The sequence below is a fragment of the Tasmannia lanceolata genome, unplaced genomic scaffold, assembly GCF_043159265.1.
Source record: "Tasmannia lanceolata isolate RefF3 unplaced genomic scaffold, GAP_Taslan_0.1 ptg000005l, whole genome shotgun sequence".
NCBI lineage: Eukaryota > Viridiplantae > Streptophyta > Magnoliopsida > Canellales > Winteraceae > Tasmannia > Tasmannia lanceolata.
The window spans coordinates 16,080,479-16,100,841 of NW_027518682.1; the positions used below are offsets into that span (position 1 = coordinate 16,080,479).

The window sequence follows — 20,363 nt, forward strand, 5'->3', positions numbered from 1 at the left end:
TTTCCTATTTTCTTTTCTCCTATTCTTTTCAATGCTTTTGCGCATGAAACGACAGGAGTAGGCAATCCTTTGCAACTTCACAGGTTTTGAACTGGTCAAATTACTGAGGGAAGATGGTCGGGAGACAGGAACATCATAAATGGGGGATATGAGAAAGGAACAATTTGTCACTATGGCTTCAAGCATGCTTCGTGGTAGCTAAAACTGGAGAGATTTAAATGTTTGGTAGCTTCAAATTTATTTTACACGGAATAGTAGCTTACCCTATGGCAAGGGAGAGCGGGAGAGGGAGAGGGAGAGGGAGAGGCCTATGAGGGATCGAGGAGAGGTGAGAAAAAGGTTGTGAAATAAGGGGGGAAAACACTACTCAAAATACTCTTTTTTTTTCTATAATTTTTTGCCACAAGTAGACCTGGCAAAAAGTGACCCGGACCTGCGGGTCCACCCTGCCGGCCCGTAAATTCTGGGTCCGGGTCACCAATCTGTGACCCATTTGAAATTGACCCGCGGGTGCCCATAGAGAAGTACAAAAGTTTTATTTTAGCCTTTTTTTCCGTAATTCTCATAAATTTTTAATTTTCTTTGTATTTTTTTGATAATTTTTCTACTGCTTCCATTTTTCTGTTATTTTTCATTTAAAACTTAGTACCCGCATGATTATTATATATTGCTATTATTTATTGCTAGCCACCTTTTTCGCAAATCGTACAAAGGATGGGACAAGCATAAAAGAAGCCTACCGCGAAGGTGGCTAGCGAATCCCTATACCAAAAAAAAAAAATCTTAAAAAAAATATGTCAAAAATCCGGGTGACCAGCGGGTCGACCCGGCCTGGACCCGTAAAATTTCGTAAAATTTTCCGGGTCATTTTGACCCGGACCGCCCGTTTGCCAGGTCTAGCCACAAGCTTAAAGTTTTACAGTTCTTCTATAGTAGGGGCTATCATCTCAAAAAGTGAGCTGGTGTTAGATCAAATATCAAGGGTGGTACCCCTACCTTATTGTTGTAAGGTAGTACCCCTACACAATAAGGCCTTACATCATATAAAAACTCACATGTTTTGATATGGTAGGGCGCACCGTCTTTATCCAATACTATGCAAATAGAGGGGGGCCCACCATTTTACATTGTGCCCACCATGCATAGAGTGAGGCCCATCATTTTAACTCATATAAATTTTGATAAGGTGGGTTCCGTCAACTCCAACCAAACCAATGCATTTGGTGGGGTCCACCATTTTAACTCATGTTTTGACGGGATGGGTCCCCTGATCTCCACGCAAGCCCATGGAAGGTTGGTTCCACCATCTAATACCTCCTGTTTTGATGGTGTGGGGTCAATTATTTTACACGCATGCATGGCATGAGCTAAACACGCTAGTGTTGGTGCAAAATGGACGGATTGGAGAGTTCAAACCAAAACTAGCTGCTGAATATGTGATTGATGGCAAAGAGGAATTGAAGGCCATACCTTATCCCTCGCCCGCAGGATTTGGTGCTGGGTTTCTTGGAGTATTTGAGAATAAAATGGTGCAATCTTTCATCAATGCACGCACAATTTCTCTATCAGGCGAGGCTGCGAGGGCAAACTAAAACTATCTACTAAAATTACATGGCAACTTCGTAAATTCCATGAGGTGGAGATGCTGGGTTCTAAAGAAATAGAGTTGTGGAATGATATCTTCAAGTTCCTAGAGAGAGTTATGACACACAAAATCAATTCTGCGACACTTTCTAATGGATTTTATCACTTTTTATGTGGATTATTATTTTGTTGATTTTTATTTGGCTTTGTTTCTTTTTATGTCATGACCTTTTAAAGAGGAAGTCTAAACTGAAGGGAGCCCTTGCAAAAAAGAGGTGAAAGGGCTCCCCCATTGGTTGCACATCACCATCATACAACCAATGGGGGAGCCCTTTCACCTCTTTTTTGCAAGGGCTCCCTTCAGTCTAGAATTCCTCCCTTTTAAATGGTTTTCATTCCATCGAGTTTTGCTTATATTTTTCTTCATCTTAGTTGTAATCTAATTTTTAGGCATCAAATCTTGTTCTTTTGGCTTGATATTGATGATTATGAACAATCTAAGGAGGTCGTACATGCCTATTACTTGATTTTTTAGGGGTACTTTAGTCAAGTTAACTCTTAATTAAGTTACTTTAGACGGACGGATGGAGGAGATTAATTGCTTAGGTATTAAAGGGTTTCCCTTTCTTATAAATATATGTTATGAATGCATTCTAATGGACTTCTTTGAGTGATCTAATGAGTTCTTTAAGAACTTTTGACTTGCTAGTCCTAAGCCCTGCAATAGTATTTTCTAGTTTTGCTATGCGAAATTTGATTTTTACGGGTAGAAGTAAATATGAGAAATTTGACTTCGACGGATAGAAGTAATATTTCCATTTTGGCTATGAGAAATTGACTTTGACGGATAGAAGTAAATATCATCTACTTCGATAGAGATCAATCTATTCTCGACTACATTGATGGAGGTTTTCATAGTATGCAGTTCTTCTGTAGATCAGAGGATTAGGATTATCCTATGAAAATGATGATTTGTTGGGCACAATGATATTATACGGGCTTACACCATATTAAAACTCATTTTACACAGTACACTCTACGGTGGCATGCTTAATTTTGTGAGTGCTACTATGATTTCCCCGCCCCATAATTACTTCAATACACTTAATCTGCTGATTCTAATGTTAGGTTAAAAAAGAGGACGGCAGAGGTGCGGAATTGACATTGGAGTGAAATTAGAGGGTAAAAATGCAGGAATATGTTTCTCTTCTCACCCCAAGAAGTTGTATTCTGATTCCACTCCAGTCGGAATGAAATTTTTATTTTAATTCTTTCCTCATTTGGAGAATCAGAATAGGAATAGTGATACGGTGTTTCAAGAAGTTAGATTAAGTTTTCGCCCCCGCCTGTAGGATAATACGCCCCACTGTTAAAACAAATCAAAGTTAACAGTGGGGTGCATTATCTTGAATTGGTGCTAACAAATCACCACCCTTCAAAAAAAAGAGAGGAAAAACTCCAAAACACCCCGGAAAAATGTCGACGGATCTGATGCCCTCATAATCGACCTTAAGCTGACTCCAGTCCAGAGAGAGAGAGAAAGAGAGAGAGAGAGCAATGGGTTTAGGCCTGAGAGCAATTCGATCTTCATCTTCTTCCCCCTTATCATTCTCCAGGCTTTTCACATCTCGAAACCCTAACAATCCCTTCCGATGCATTGTTTCCACTCCCGACCGTAAAACCCCAGAAGCCGCCGCTGCCGCAGCACCGGATCCAGAAATCCCTCCTCCTTCATCCGTCGGTGGCGCCCGGATTCATTTCCCCAGCCCTGAAGATGCGATTGAGGTCTTCGTAGACGGATTTCCCATCAAAATCCCCAAAGGAATGACCGTTTTACAAGCCTGTGAAGTCGCCGGTGTAGACATCCCTCGGTTTTGCTATCACAGCCGCCTCTCAATTGCCGGAAATTGCCGAATGTGTCTCGTTGAAGTCGAAAAATCACCCAAACCTGTCGCCTCTTGCGCCATGCCCGCTCTTCCAGGTTAGGGTTTTTCTTTTATTTTTTGTTTGGTAGATGATATGGGATTGAACCTCCGATCTTGAGGTTGAAGAACAAAGCATTGACCATTGAGCTAGAGGCTCAATTCCTTATGTTGTTTGTTAGGGCTTTCATCAGGATCAATTGATTTTCCCTTTTCCTTTTCCGTTTGGATACATGGATTTTATAAACCAGAATTGTAAAATCCAAAAACCTAATTTTTATAAGCTAAAACCTGGATTTTATAAGCTAAAATCTGAATTTTACAATACATGACATGCATTTTAAAATCTAGGTTTCATCTTACAAAATACAGGTTTTAGCTTGTAACCTCAGGATTTTATAATCCTGGATTATAACATCCATGTATCTACCATTAATAAATAAATAAATCCATGTATCCAAACAGCTTCTAAAGGTTCTCTCGTTTTCCAGTTTTGGAAAATTTGGCTGTATTCCAGATTAGGGCTTTCATCACTAAGGCCCTGTTTGGATTGCTGGAATTTTGTGGAGAAGTTTGGATCGGAATTTTTTTTTGTAAAATTGTCCACTTTTTTACCCTTGAAAAAAAAAATAACTTGAACCAACCCTGTTCAATTTTTATTTAGAGGAACCTTCGATTTATGATGATATTCCTCTAAATTAACCATAATCATAGAATTTCCCCCTAAATTACGGAAACAAAATAATTTCCAGGGAATAAAATATTCCATCAGAAATGTTTTTCTTGCAGTCCAAACAGCGCCTAAGGATCAATTGATTTTACTTTCCCATTTCTTTTTAAGGTTCTCACGTTTTTAATTTTTGGAAAATTTGGTTGTAGGGATGAAAATTAAGACAAATACGCCAATTGCAAAGAAGGCGCGGGAAGGGGTTATGGAATTTCTACTTATGAATCATCCTTTGGATTGCCCGATTTGCGACCAGGGTGGGGAGTGTGATCTTCAAGATCAATCCATGGCGTTTGGGGCTGATCGTGGACGTTTTACAGAAATGAAGAGATCTGTCGTGGATAAGAATCTTGGTCCTTTGGTGAAGACAGTGATGACTCGGTGTATCCAATGTACTAGGTGATTTTGCTGCATCTCAATCTCTCTCGCTTGCTCGATATTGCTCTATATAAGTTGAAATGATCAAATTGTGATTTTGTTTGGTATGTTGGTTTTAGGTTGAATCCATTTGATGTTGTGGTTTTAGGATTAAAAATTGTTTAATTATTCCTTTTTTTTTTGCTGGAATTATTATTCTAATATTAGTCTTTGAATCTTTTAGTACTTAGAAACACTAGTAAGTAGTTACACATAGAATATACTACTCTTATCGAACACTGTCACCTTAAAGTCTTAAACGTAAAGAAAGGTAATTAGTTGAAAGCTGAGATCATATTTTGCATGTTGGGAGCGTCTAACTAGATAAATTCTAAGAATTCTTAGTTAACAGCTGTATCCTTAAAACCATAGAAAATAGGGCAATGATAAATTCGCACCCCCTGCTGTATGCAAACGCACCCCTTATACCATGATTTGACGTGAACAGTGCTCAACTTTAACACTTTTTGACGTCAAATCACATTATAAGGGGTGCTTATGCGTACGCGGGTGCGAATTTATCATTGCCCTAGAAAATATTCCCAATAAATAAGATTGCATGTCAACTATGAATGGTGTTGGAATGACCTGATTTGTATTTGTATCTGTCACAAATGAGATTGCATGTCAGCTATGAATGATGTGTTAGAATGACCTGATTTATAGTTGTATCTGTCACAATCGATCCGTATCTGAAGATTAAGCTTGTGTCATTGTTGATGAAGTATATTGGCTCAACCAAAATGGTTTGAAACATGAATACTGACTCATGAATCATGTGGACTCACTTTTTAGCGATGATCCATAACAGCACCATGATTTGCGGAGCTGAAAACAGGTATAAGCATCCATGAAACTAGTGGGTTGAACAAGTTGCTAATAGCTTGGTCATCCATGCAAGGGTAAATATTCTATTGGATTTTATTTTAATTTTCATATGTTTTTTATTTCCTCTGTTAGATAAATGTGCTTAGTCATTGGTTGGGCAACCTCCTCCATGTTCTTCTCAGATCAAAAGCATGATGCCAATATGGGTCCTTACAATGCCTCCTGCTCATGGTGTATAAATGGGCCTGGATTGTATACATGCTAGCCTGTACAAAATTTCGTTGTAAACCACACATGTTTGACCTTCGGGAACAAGGATATTCTTATCATCAGAGAGAGAAGGGGTTGGGAACATATTTATTAATATCTCTGTCTTATATCTGAGAGCAGCTATCATATCCTTTTTTTTTCCTCAACCAAGTTACTTGATTTTAACCTCATGTTATAGCCTCATTTTTCCCATTTGCAGTCAGTTTCCTATTGTGGGAGTGGAGATCTAAGGGATGATCATAATCATTAATATCTTTGATTTTACACATCTTCGAATTACTATCTTAGCATTATATTTCCTCATTGGTCAAAACCAATTACTACCTTAGCATCTTCGAAATATATTGACACTTCAGTCTATCCTTCCTCCTTCCCTAGATTTCTTATGACCACATTTGATTTCACCTTTTGACAAGTAAAATAACAGGGAAAGGGCACCCTCATTGGTCAAAACCAATTTAGGATGCGCAGAAAATCACGGTCATAACTGCCATAAAGCAGTTTTGACCAATGAGGGGCCCTTTCCCTGTTATTTTGCAAGGGCTCCTGTGAGTCTAGCATTCCTCTTATAAAGGATATGTTATTCTCAAGGCTAAGGGGTGAGAGACAGCGGCTGCACAAGAGGCTTGGGGTGTGTCGGCTACTCCAAGGAGGGAGGGGAGGGTTTGAAAATTTCGAGATAATTTCAGGGTTTGTTGCTTTAACAGAATATCACAAAAATAAAATAAAATCACAATGCTTGAAAAAATCGGAGATATTTGTGACTCTTGTTTTATATAGATTCAATCTGTTTATCTTCATTACATTTGGAGAGGCTTATGCTTTTCATGTATATTGAGTGAATACCTCATCATCAATAAACAAAATTAAACTTCTGGTTGTAGGTTCTGATACTGCACTATGATTGCATTTAAGTTCTCATACTGGACTTTGATGGCACTTAGCTGTTACTGTCCTCTCCAGAGGACTGGGTTTTATTTGATCTGTTATAACCAGTCAAACATCTGCATGCTTCTGCTTTTTTTTCTCATCCAAGAGTGTGATCCGAATTCAAAGTTTTAAGGGTTATAGTTAAACTAATAATGCAGTGCACAAAAGGTGTGCTTTTGCACGAATATGAGGCTCATATAGCTTTTAACATGATGTTTCCTACACCAGGTGTGTCAGGTTTGCTACTGAGATTGCAGGAGTTCAGGACCTTGGCATGTTAGGTCGTGGCAGTGGAGAGGAAATTGGAACATATGTAGAAAAACTTATGACAAGTGAACTTTCTGGGAATGTGATAGATATTTGCCCTGTGGGAGCACTAACCTCAAAACCTTTTGCTTTTAAAGCTCGTAACTGGGAGTTAAAGGGCACCGAGAGTATTGATGTTACGGATGCAGTTGGATCAAACATAAGAATTGACAGTAGGGGTCCAGAAGTCATGCGCATCCTTCCAAGGCTGAATGAGGTTAGATTCTTGCCTGCATTTTTTTTATTGATAATTCTTGCCTGCATTCTATTGTTAATTTGTTATGTTTGTTTTATCTGCAACATTTATTACTATACTTATACATTCATACAATGTTTTTTTCTGTTTAATTTTACGGTTTTGCCATTATTTTCTGCTTCATGACTTTTGTGCTGACCAAGCTCTCATAAAAATTGTATTGATCAATGCAATATTACATTTCTGCATTGTAGCACAACTGTTCTTTTCAGGATGCCATGCGAATGTTATTTCAAATTTAGAGGAATGATGTATACAAGGGTGCCCTCACAAGTGCCCTCCCATAAGGGCGTCCTATTTGTGTCACATCGTCAACTTCAAGCAGGCAACCTACTTTAAAGTTTGAAGTTTTCTATTATTTTAGAGGAAGACACAAAGACGGGTTGAGGGGGATGGTGAAATGCAAAATTCTATCTCTCACAAATTAGTACCTTCCCAATTATTTTTAGCAACTGTGGGCCATTTACCTTCCTCCGTATTAGGGTAATTATGTCGTCTAAGTAACAATTACAGAATTCAAAGGGCATCCTCTCCATTTTCGGTAGTTGGCTCCTAATTTTTTTTCCCTAGAAAGACTTTCTTTTTGAAAAGCTCTCCCTCCCATGCATCCCCAGGATCGTTGAGAGTGGCATATTAAATCAAGATGAAACTCCTAAGATAAAAGCCTGATTCTCATCCTGAGGGGCTACCCCTTATGCGTACTAAAAAAATATTAAGTTACAAGTGCAATAAAAGAAATTTTAGTTAGGGAAAATAGTTCGTTCCTCCACTCTTTTGACTCTGCATTACCACAGTGCATATCCTCTTGGCACATTTTCAGGAGAGCAGTTCTATCTATATCAGTTTCTATTGTGTATATTGATGGAATTTAGTTTTTCAAGTTCTTTTGCTGCTTTCCTTTTACATTCAAGTTATTGAGGAGACATGCCTATTCAACAATAATGTGGGAGCTTAAGCTTCTGGTTTGACTTTCAAATAGTTGTTTTGAATGAAAGAGAACATATATACTGCTTGTAATTTCAATTTCTGCTAGTTTTGATTGAGCCTAGTGTGAAGTTGTTAAGCTTTGATGGTGAGGGATATTTGGCAAATTCTTTGAGCAGTAACCTGGACAGGAGCATTAGTGCTGCTTCCATTGGAGAGATTGTCGGTGCTTTTTCTGTTCAGTCTTGTGGGCTGCGTGTATAAGGTGTTAGCAAAAGTCCTTGAGTACAGGATCTGATTCGTTCTTGAAGTCTTGACCTCAAAGACCCAAGGTGCCTTCATTAAAGGAAGGCTGAATTCTTGAAGGAGCCCTAATTGCCAATGAATGTGTGCACTTCTACAGTTCTACCATAGAAGTAGCATCAATGACATCCTTTGCAACTTGGACATGGAGAAAGCGTATGTTAGGGTTGAATGGAGAAGTTGGTTTCAAACTTGCATGTCATCTGCTTGATATTTTGTGCTAGTGAATGGTTCTCCTAGAGCCTTCTTCAAAAGTTCTACGGGGTCCTTTTCTTTTCTCCATTGTGCCAGAAATGTTGAGTTGCATGATCAGTAAGGCTAATGGTTTTGTCTGTATCGAGGGTTTAGATTGGGGTACCCAAATTGATTGAGCTCACTCATTTACATGTATGCAGAATCGCAGATAACACACTGCTCTTCAGTTGTATGGATGGAGGTAAAGTGAAGTATCTCAAGGTGATTGTGACGTGCTATGAGGCAGCTGACTGAGGCAGTCTCAAGTCAATAAATCAATTTTTCGAAGTCTTTTGTCATGGGTGTGCAGATGGAGGGGAGAAGTGGGTAGATTGGCAAGGGTTCTGGGATGCAGGCTTGAAAAGATCCCTAACTCGTATATGGGGCAACCACTGAGTATAGAGTCTCCTAAAGGTCCTGGGAATCTGGTGATCGAGAGAGGGGAAAGGAAACTCTCCCTTGGAAAAAAAGTTTTCTTTCTTAGAGAGAATCACTCTTATTAAGGCATTGCTAGTGAAGTACTGAAGTTGCTGCTTTAATTCATGTCTCTCTTTCAATATCTTGTTAGTGTAATTAAGCGTTTGGTGCAACTCGAGAAGATTTCCTATGAAACAACAAGGAAGAGAGCAGGAAGTACCATCTTGTTAGTTGGGAGGTGGCTTGCAAGCCAAAAGTCGAGGGTGGTTTGGGCAGTTGTTGTGGAAATTCTTTGAGTAACGCAAGATCTCTGGAGGGATGTTTTGGCAAGGAAGTATGGAGTTAACTCCAGGGGTGGAGGTGCAAATGGTTTCAAACACCAGGGAATGTCAGCTTGGAGAGATATCATGCTCCTCGATTCTTTTAGGGAAGGCATTAGATTCAAAGTCCGATCAGCTTCGCGAGTTCGATTCTAGCATGACATGCGATGTGGAGATGGCCTATGAAATTTGACTATCCGGATATCCTTAGAATGCGTGGATAGTGAATCTAATGTGGGCAAATGGTATAGTGGAGTGGATTGTTTCGTTTCCTAGGGCTTTTTTAGATAGGGAGATAGATTAAGTTGCTATCCTTAATGTCATGGGTGTACTTCAACCGTTCAACGGAACTTTTTTGATAGGGAGTTGCAGCATCGTCAAAGGAGGCCCTAGGAAAGAACTATTTTGAGTAAAGAGACGACAAAATAGGTTGGTGACGTGTCTTTAGAAGGAACTTTTTTGATAGGGAGCTTCAGTCGGTGGTCAAAAAAATTAGATACTTTAAAAGGATGTTACATAAAATGGGATGGATCAGATAAAAAGGAATGGATCTGGAATACTTCACAGAAATTCTCAGTAAAATCTTTCTATTATCTTTCTATCGTCGCCTTGTGTCTTGCCCTACTCCCTCCATAGTAGCTACAGATTTGTCCTTCCAAGCTTTACCCAGGTTTCGTATCTTCGAATGGGCAAACCTTCTTGGGCGGATTCAAACGGTGGATTTCCTACTAGAGCGGAATATGCTAATCGTAGATCTTTGTTCTTTATGCATAGAAGCAGGGGAATCAATGGATAACTTATTCATTCGTTGCAAGATAGCCAGGTAGATATGAGGCGGCATCTTGAGTAGATTTAGCATGCCATGGGTGTTCCCAGACGAACTTGTAGATTTATTAGGTTGTTGGCAGTTGATCCCTTGGAGAAAGAAAGGAAATTTTTTACAGAATGTATCGCTCCTGGCAACTATTTGGGTTCTATGGAAAGAGTGGAATGCCAGGGTTTTCAAAGTTCTTGCGAAGTTCTCTCCCTCCCTATTCTTTAAGGTCATGGCATTAACATTATCATGGGTGAAGACTATTGTGCAGGAATGGGAGCTTCTTCTTTTTGAATGGTAGAAATTTTATTAAAGGAGAAGAGGACCGAGAAGGTCACTACAAAGCGGAAAAAACAACGAAAATACAAAACAAGGAACATAAAAGGCCATCTTGAGTGGGAGCCTCTTTGCCAATGCTTTCTAAAGTTAACTTCGAAGGATCCAATATAGGAAATTCAAGACTAAAAGGGATCGGGGGAGTTTTGAGAGATGAAATGGGATTCAGTGAAGTGGGCGTTCTCAAGCCCCATAGGGGTTCTGACTCTAGCGAGGCGGAGGTTCGGGCAGCCCATCAAGGCATTAAATTATTAGCGGGTGAAGACCTGGATAGAGTGGTGGTAAAAGAGTACTCTCTCAATGTGATCTGATGGTTGAGTGGCTCACATGCTTTCCCTTGGAAATTTGCACAGTTCTTTGCAAGATTTAAGATATAGTGGATGGTTCGAGGGTGGCGTTTTGGCAAGTTAGAAGATCCGCTAATTGGGAAGCCGATAGGCTAGCCAGGGAGGGGGTTTGGTTGGAGACACTAGAGCAGTTTGATTTCCTCCCTTCTTGAACCCTTCTTTGCTCTCATGCATTTATGTCATAGTGTGTACATGTGCTTTTTTGCTTGTTTTCTCTATAACCTCATCATATTTATAACTGACCATCTCAATCTTGTTCCTCTCATTAATGAAATTTCTTCACCAGTCAAAAAAATGTCGTTGGTGTACTTGTATAGTTTCAGTTGGATAGGGGATGATCAAAGAGTTTGGATGTAGAGCACTGGTGGGGCATTCACTGTCGGGTCCATTTTTTGTTATAGAAGTCACATTGCTTGGTGTGCTCGCTAGCTCTCAAAATCCAAAAGAAACATGCCTAAATCATTGAAATTAGAATCAGTTCTTGAAATCCAAAATAAACAGAAAGAAATCATTAAAAAAAAGCCCCTAGAATAGACAAAAATAACTGGATAAAGATATGTTGAGGCAACCATCAAATGTCCCTATTTGTTTTGGATTTTGAGAACCAAACATGGAAAAAACTCTGCAACAGGAAAAAAAAGCCAACGGCTAGTATTGGTAAGAAGTAGGGAGGATGATGAGGAGAAGAAGACAAGAGGAGAAAAAGGAGAAGAATGGAGTTGGGGTTTTCTTCACTTGTTTTTAGGTTTATAAGTTGGGGAGGGGGATTTGTTCTTATTCCCACACAGAATAAGAACAAGTTGGTTGAAGTGGAAGCATCCTTCAGGAGTTATATGCGACCGTAAAATACCTACTAAGTTGAAGGGAAAGTTTTATATGACAGCTGTGAGGCCAGCCATGCTGTATGGCTCATAATATTGGGCCACCAAGAAGGAGCATGTGCATAAGATGAGTGTAGCAGAGATGTGAATGCTTAGATGGATGTGCGGCCACACAAGGTTAGATAGAATTAAAAATGAAGACATCTGTAAAAAGGTGGGGATGGGCACCAATTGAGGAGAAGATGAGAGAGCACTGCTTAAGATGGTTTAGGCATACCAACGTAGGCCTTTGGATGCTCTAGTGAGAAGAAGTGACTCGTGCCAAGTTGATGGAGTAAAAAGAGGTAGAGGCATAGCGAAAACAACTTGGGTAGAAACAGTGAGGAAAGACTAGTTGGCTAGGACCATAACGGAGAACATGACCTTGGATAGGAGAGAATGGAAGAAAATGATCCATGTAGAGTAGATTCTTTCACCTTCTTCATGAAAATTTTCTAAAGGATTCATTAGCCGACCTCAACTAGTTTGGGACAAAGACTTAGTTGAGTTGAGTTGAGTTGAAATTAGTTGAGTTGAGTTGAGTTGAGTTGAAAGAGCCCACACAGACAAATAAGCAAAAAACAAAAAAGAAAAGAAAAGAATCGTAAAATATCATAAAAATCATTAAAAAATCCGTAAAAATCGCACGATTTTTATTGAAAACGATTCTTCCCTTTTGAATCGTTCAACCCTCGATTCGATTTGAATTGTATGATTTAAATCGTGAATCGTATGATTTTAACAACTATGATTACAGAATTTTAGGCTTCATCAATATTTGGATTGAATCTGATTACCAAGTCATGGTTAATCTCATTAAAGGCAACAATAAGCGTCCATAGACTATTATTTTCTCAAAGATCTATTGTCCCTCATTTGTTGTATGAATTGTTTCATATCTCACAAGTATAGAGAAGGGAACGGTGCTGCTGATTCATTGGCCAATCATGCTTGTTCAGACTTAATGGAACTTTCTTGGAACTGGTTGGATCTCCTGAGAGACATGAGAGGGGCTATTAGATGTGATCAGCTCGGTATTCCTAATGTTCAAGTGAGATAATTATTTATATCGTGGTGTGGTCCTGTTGTCGATTTCTTTAATATTTTGGTGGGTTTCAGAGGCAAGGTGGCATGTTCTCCTCTTGTACTTTTATTTCTACCAATAAAAATTCAGCTTCTGCCCTGGATTCCTAGGTAAATTCCAGGTTAAAGAAAACAACGATACATGCGGAATATGAGCACATATGCCATGGGCATTAGGAACATGGAGGTTTTATTTGATTGGCGCAGTGCTCGACTTGGATAACCAAGTCTATAAACATTCATTATACATTTTACAGCATTGGAGATGGATGAAACAATTGCTACAACATGGTGGAAGGCAAGAAATCAGTAGAGATGCCAATTTGAAGTCCCAATAAGGGGTTCTATTTTTAATCCGGTAATCATTAAATCTGTGTTTGTGCAGTGGGTGGAATAATTATTTAAATGTTTAGGAGATAATTTATTATGTTTTATCAAGACAAGGACTTGGTACAGGAAATAGTAAATGATAGAACAATTGTCTGAACGGAGCAGACACTAAAACTCTATGATTTGTGGACACGAGTGTCGCGTGTCGACACAGACACGGAGTGTCGGCCACGGCAAACCCCCAAAATTTAGAAACGGAGACATGGCTAAAATACGAAGTATATATAATCATGATTTGTAGGGTATGGATTCGTGTGTTGAGTTTCGACATGAATAGAATTTTCAGGAAAAAAAGTTTCGACACGAATATGTCTGATATGGTAACGTCTAAAAACCTAGAAATGGTGACATGCACATACATATAAAATTACTGACTACTATCTTAATTTTTAATAATATAAATATGATATTCATTTAACTAACTAAGAAATCTTAGAATTAATCAACTATAATCTAAAACAAATATGAAATAATAAAATAATAACGCATTCATCAATTTAATCTAGTTCTATTACGCCCCGATATACAGCGAGAAAAGGATACCAATATGATACAATGAATATAGTATTGGAATAAGAGTTTGTTTAGGGTTTTAGGTTTATGGGAGGGGATATAGCAGCAAATATTAGTTAAAGAAGAGTTAAAAGAAGAGTTTATAATAAAAGAAGACTTAATAATAAAAGAGGTAAACACAATATTCAATAATAAAACTGAATGTCACACTTGACACGGTACAAAAACATGTTCTCACGCCCATATTAAGCCTAGCACTTCTAGCCATACCTTTAAAATTGTCCAAAGGAGTGTGGACACGTGTGCCGTGTTGGATATGGCATGACATGTGTGTCGGGAATAAATTCAACGCGTCGGCTAAATCATAGCTAAAACTATAAACGTAGGAACTTATGAAATAATTTAATGTTAAAATTCATTAAAAGTAAAACTACATTATAGGAACCTATGGCTGATTCCCAACTTTTCACCTTTACCTTTATAATTTGTGGAAAGAAAAATTGTGGGTGTATTTATGCACTGGCTGATATACTTGTCAATAGACTCAATGCCAATATTTAAGTCCTTAGGACCAGGATGCGGTTAGCTTGGACTCTGCCTCAACTGATGATCACAGGTCCTCCATTATGAAAGACATAAATTTTCTGTGGGTTTAGCATTCAGATGGCATGGGTCACATCAAGCTGGCAAAGGACCTACATGGCAATATCCCCATGCAATATCATTTTCATGGATCTAAATGCTACTTATTTGCTAAGTCTGTAATCTAATGTCATGGGGTTTTCTGTCCTTGTGCAGACGTTATGATGTTAGTCAAAATGTAATGGACGTGCTGGATTTAATTGTCATATGGGGCAAGAATTTGTGCCAATTATCTGCATTTCTAAAAGTCAAGACTTCAACTTGATATATTTCTGGAAAATGATATTGCCACCCCCCTTGTCTTTTCATGAAAATAACATCATTTAAAAAAAAAAAATTTCAAGAAAAGACAGACAAAAGGGGGTCACTTGTAGGAAAAACACAAATAAAAGGGGATTTAGATTCTGGAAAAAATCTTTTTTCCCCAATATTTGGGATGTAGGTTCTCAGGTTTTGCAGACTTCAAGCTTTGCCCTCAGAGATCCATATGGGTGCTGTTTAAGATTTTGCCTGGTTTGTATTGTGGCCTGCTTGAAATGATGGTCCAGATATTTGACACTGATGCAAAAATTTAGTTTCCATTTTTCAAAACTCATTACTGTTTGCAGTCCATGATTAGTCATGGATTTCATTTACCATCTAATATCATTCTGAGATGCAAATATAATATTTTATGAAATATAACTTCTAGTAAAAAAACATGCATGTTTATGAAAATTTCTTGTTGTTCTTGCTGGATTTAGCTAGTCTCTTCAACACCTGGAAATGTAACTATCTGAAGAAATGGTGCTCTTTCCAATCCAGGACATTAACGAGGAATGGATATCAGACAAAACTCGTTTCTGTTATGATGGTCTCAAGAGACAGAGATTGAATGACCCTATGATTCGTGGTATTGATGGACGATTCAAGGCTGTGAGCTGGCGCGATGCCCTTGCTGTGGTTGCTGAAGTTGCTCAACAAGTTAAACCCGAGGAAATTGTTGGGATCGCTGGTTGTTTGTCTGATGCAGAATCTATGATGGCCCTAAAAGATTTTGTGAACCGAATGGGGTCAAACAATGTATGGTGTGAAGGAAATGGCATGCATCCTCAGGCTGACCTGCGTTCGGGTTTCCTTTTGAACTCTAATATTGGCGGTCTTGAGAAGGCAGATGTTTTCCTCTTGGTTGGTACCCAGGTATTATACATACACCTCAATATGTTTTTTTGTAGCTCCAAAAATATATACCTTGAATTTTACCTTTTTACATTGTTTAGCATTGCTTGTGAATCTGTGATTACCATTGACTTAATATTTGTTTCATGACCTAGTAAAAGAAAACATATTTTTCTTTAATTATTTTTTTAATGGCTCCAAAATTGATTTTTTTAACTGAAATTACGTTTAATTTTGGGTCCAATAATCGGTTTTGGACTCACAATCGGCTCACAAAATCCAAAACAAACAGGGCCATAATTAATTGGATAGTACAAGTTGTAACCATAGTTGTTTCCATTTCCATCCCCAACGAAACACTTACCGAAACTGAAATTCCTAACGAAACCAAAACTGTAAGTGTATTAATGGTGTACTATACCTTTATTGTCTACATTGTTATATTTATATGAATTGCAGGTGAAACATGGTGTGTGTGTGTGTGTTATGTTTACATGTTTATAAGAATTACATGTGAAATGTGTTTTTGGGTTATGTGATGATTTTTGAGTATGTAGTGCGTATTATAAGAGGGCGAGCCTTGGCGCAACGGTAAGGTTGCTCCATTGTGACCTGGTGGTCACGAGTTTGAGTCACGGAAACAGCCTTTCTGAAAAGCAAGGGTAAGGCTGCGTACATCTAGCCCTCCCAGACCCCTCAATGGCGGGAGCCTCGTGCACTGTGCCACCTCTTTTTATTTGTGCGTATTATAGCACTTGGTGAAGTTTAATAGTAAATATCCATCATTTCCTTATGTTTTCATACAATACTGTAATTTTACAAGATTTCCACCTAAATTTCCAACCGAAATTCGTCCGAAATCAAAAGCTTAACTGAAATTTAAAACCCTAGTTCTAACTTCTAAGTTACTCCTCCTGCCAAATGCTTATTACCAATTATGATAAGTAGTGTCACATCTCTAGCATATTGTATTATATAGTACTTATTATAGAACAAGTAGCACCTTGTCTATAATACCTTCTGATATTCTTTTCTATTAGTTGGGTAAGCTGTAAAGTGTGTCACCCATGAAAGCATACATATGAAGTCACGCTTATCAAGTAGGTTCTCTAATTTCGATGGTTATGAAATGACAGCCAAGAGTTGAAGCTCCCATGGTGAATGCCAGAATCCGTAAAACAGTCCGAGCAACCCAAGCAAAGGTTGCCTACATAGGTCCTCCGGCCGATTTGAACTATGACCACCAACATCTGGGCACAGGCCCTCAAACCCTCCTCGATATTGCAGAGGGTCGCCACCCTTTCTGCTCAACTCTCTTAGCTGCGAAAAATCCTTCCATCATAATTGGTTCCGGAATCTTCCAACGTAAGGATAAAGATGCCATTTTCTCAGCAGTTGAAACCATAGGCAAGCTGGGAAAGATTGTAAAACCCGACTGGAATGGTCTCAATGTTCTTCTTCTCAATGCTGCCCAAGCTGCTTCGCTCGACCTTGGCCTTATCAATTCTGGCAAAAACATTGAGTCTGCGAAATTCTTATATCTAATGGGTGCTGATGATGTGAACTTAGAAAAAATCCCTAAAGATGCGTTTGTGGTCTACCAAGGGCACCACGGTGACCGGAGTGTCTACCGTGCAAATGTAATTCTCCCGGCGTCGGCTTTTAGTGAGAAGGAAGGAACATATGAAAACACAGAAGGGTGCACTCAACAGACTATGCCGGCTGTCCCCACAGTTGGAGATTCAAGGGATGACTGGAAGATAATTCGAGCACTGTCGGAAGTGGCCGGAATCCGTTTGCCTTACGACACCCTTGAAGCTGTCCGAGCTCGCATCGGTGCAGTGGCACCGAACCTCTTGCAGGTGGATGAGAGGGAACCAACAACAGTTTCTTCTGCATTGAAGCCCGAGTTTCTTGAGAAAATTAGTATGGCGGTGTTTGGGACTGCAGTGGAGAATTTCTACATGACGGATTCGATCACTCGAGCGTCAAAAATAATGGCGCAGTGCAGTGCTTCACTGGCAAAGAAGGCATGATATGATGGCTGCGATTTGCCAGAATAATGTTGATTTTTCGTTGGCCGGACAGTTTTTTAATCTAATTTTAAAGGATTATTTGCAAATGACTATATTTCCAGTTGTGCTCATAAGTGGCATTAGTTTAAATTTCTGAAATTGGTTGCATTGTATGAAAAAGCAGCCAACTTGGTAATGGTTTTAAGAGAGTGAAGGACTTTCTGTGAATTTCAGAAGTTGAATACATTATACAACTTCTTATCCTTCTCTGTCTCAAATAAATCTGAATCTTTTGTAAGCTGTTTTATCCAAATTCTTTGTAATTAAGCAGGTTTATGTGACACACATTTATGATGTAGGCCTTGGATATGAGATACATGATGATTTGATCGTGGCCATTGGTGAAGATCATCACATGATAATCCCCACACATTGCACGCTTTGACATGCATTGATTTTCAAATTATATTTATATTTATTATTGGGAAATGATTTCAACACAAACACGTTTTGATACAGGATGCTCATGTTTCTTGTCTTTTATATCTAAAGAGCTGTAAAAGGGTATTTACGGTCCCCAAAAAGCACTTACGTGACACTTAAATGCTAAAAGACAAGATACATAAGCGCATGTATCAAAACATAGTTGTGCTGAAATCATTTCCCTTATTATTTTGTATCAAAATTAATTTACAAATGGTTTCTTTGTAAATTCCATGGCATTTGCAATGGAGACTTTGGGAGAGGATGAGTTTGCCATATCAGTTGATGACTTGGCTTGGTACGAGTGATTCTTCAGGTGGTTAACAATATTCTACCTAGTATGGAGGGTAGTTGTCTTAGGCGGGTGTGTGTGATTGGTGCAGATAAGGAGCCATGTTGTAGATGAAATTATCTCTAGATTGAGGATGAAAAATCTCTCCATGGAGTGTTATTGGCTATTAATCTGATAATGAAATGACCTAAAATATAGTCATTTTGGAAGGTTATACCCTAATTATCTCCGTCTATCCCTTTTGGTCATCCATCCTGATTGCTTTTGCTTCCACCAAACGTTCTTCACATTTTACGTGTTAAGGAATAGTGCCTTGTGGCGAAAAATTTCAGGGAAAAAAATTTCATAGTTACGACATGTGGACAAAGACTTTGCATGGCCCTACCATGAGAATCTCTATCCAAAATAGCCGTGTGAGCCAAGTTCTCTATCTTGTTCTATTACATGGACCTTTCGATGAGGAGTTTGTGGCACATGTTGAACCAAGAAAGAGAGAGAGAAAAAATAAAATAAAAACTAGTGGGAAAGATGAGTGTGTAAGATTGTATGCATTTTCACACGAGATAAATTGATCGATGGGTTTTGATAGTCACAGGGTCTCCTTTTTCTTTTGGCTCTTTCACACTTTCCTTGCAAGGCCACCTTCTGTTTGTGGCAATATCCGGTAACGTATGAATGCATGGCCTCAAGGACATATATGACAAAAGGAAATGGCAAATCTCAAGTCATTTCCATGACTTTATTCTTTGGGTCATCTTGACTTCTTCAAGGTTTCATACTTCCAATACATTCTACATTTGGATTAATGTTCATTTGTGATTGTTTAGTGATGTATGAAAATGTCATTGCTTTCAATCTAGAACCAACTAAGCATTAATCTGTTAGCATTAATTCGAGATAAAAAATCAATTCTATGAAGAATTACAAAAAATTATGGTAATCACATTTGTAGGCCCATCATATTTTAACATCATCTGTTAGCAATAATTCCAAAGTGCTTAGATCGACCTCCAGATGCACCTGTCGCTGACATCAAGCCCCCGATCACTCATGAATAATCATTGAGATTGTGGCAACCGATTAACACCCCCCAATCCGATTATTAGACTCGTAATTAATGTAATTTTGAGCCCAATAATCAGATTGGGAAATGACAATCGGTTGTCATAATCCTAACCGAACACGGCCTACTTATATAGCAATCGGCAAATACAATCACATCACTGCATTCAGAGTGATACAATTGCATTAGGAGATTTTGGGATCTATCAAATTCAAGCATTTGATGCTTCAATAATAATTCACAAGTTAGAGAGGCTCCAGAAGATTCATCAATATTCACGAGCAACCACACAATGGAATTTAATTCTCTATAAATTTAAATCAAATAAAAAATATCCAACAGTACTGGCTGATTGAGATCAACGGGCAGATCTTGTTGTGCCCTGAATCTGTAATGAACATATTCGATTGATTGCTAGGCAAACTTGAAGAGAAGATGGGCCACCGGATGTCCTATTTCGTGAAGGTTCAACGGATATGATTATTTTTCATGTGTCGTGCATGGGCCCAAAGTCTTAATCTCTCCACTCCTTCCCTCTCAAGTCTCCCCCCTTCCCTCATTCACAAGGATTGGGCCAACAAATATTTCATGAAATAATTTTTAATGGTTTCCAAACATGCATGCTCTAGGTATAACGTTATTCGTACCTTTAATCACAAGTCACACACCTATACAATAGACCAAAACCATTGGCCACCCTCATTCACAAGCTATGCAGTCTTTCTAGTATTGTTTTTATGAAGTTTCTAGACAATGTAAATTGGGGATCCAATTGGTTACCTACCGTGAAGAACTAGGTCCTTCTCAATTAGGTTATTGGGTAGCTTTGCACGTAAAATTATATGATCAGTTTTTTCATAAACATGCCTACATTAAGGTTGTACATCCAAGTTTAGAATTATTTGGTCATGCATGTAAGCGTGTACACG

The 20,363-nt window shown here is 38.6% G+C and overlaps 1 protein-coding gene across 1 annotated transcript; it reads left to right on the plus strand.

The window, feature by feature from the left end:
• Positions 1-3,051: 3,051 nt before the first annotated feature.
• EMB1467 (NADH-ubiquinone dehydrogenase) lies at positions 3,052-17,859 on the plus strand. The gene is made up of 5 exons (XM_077379894.1): positions 3,052-3,565; positions 4,386-4,632; positions 6,907-7,201; positions 15,228-15,602; positions 16,718-17,859. The coding sequence occupies exons 1-5, from the start codon at positions 3,142-3,144 to the stop codon at positions 17,615-17,617; spliced, it is 2,241 nt and encodes a 746-aa protein (XP_077236009.1). The 5' UTR covers positions 3,052-3,141; the 3' UTR covers positions 17,618-17,859.
• Positions 17,860-20,363: the final 2,504 nt, after the last annotated feature.

Coding starts and splice junctions, on each gene's coding strand:
- EMB1467 (XM_077379894.1), top strand. CDS start 3,142: ATGGGTTTAGGCCTGAGAGCAATTCGATCTTCATCTTCTTCCCCCTTA. Junction 4,633..6,906: donor CGGTGTATCCAATGTACTAG/GTGATTTTGCTG, acceptor TTCCTACACCAG/GTGTGTCAGGTTTGCTACTG. Junction 15,603..16,717: donor TCCTCTTGGTTGGTACCCAG/GTATTATACATA, acceptor ATGAAATGACAG/CCAAGAGTTGAAGCTCCCAT.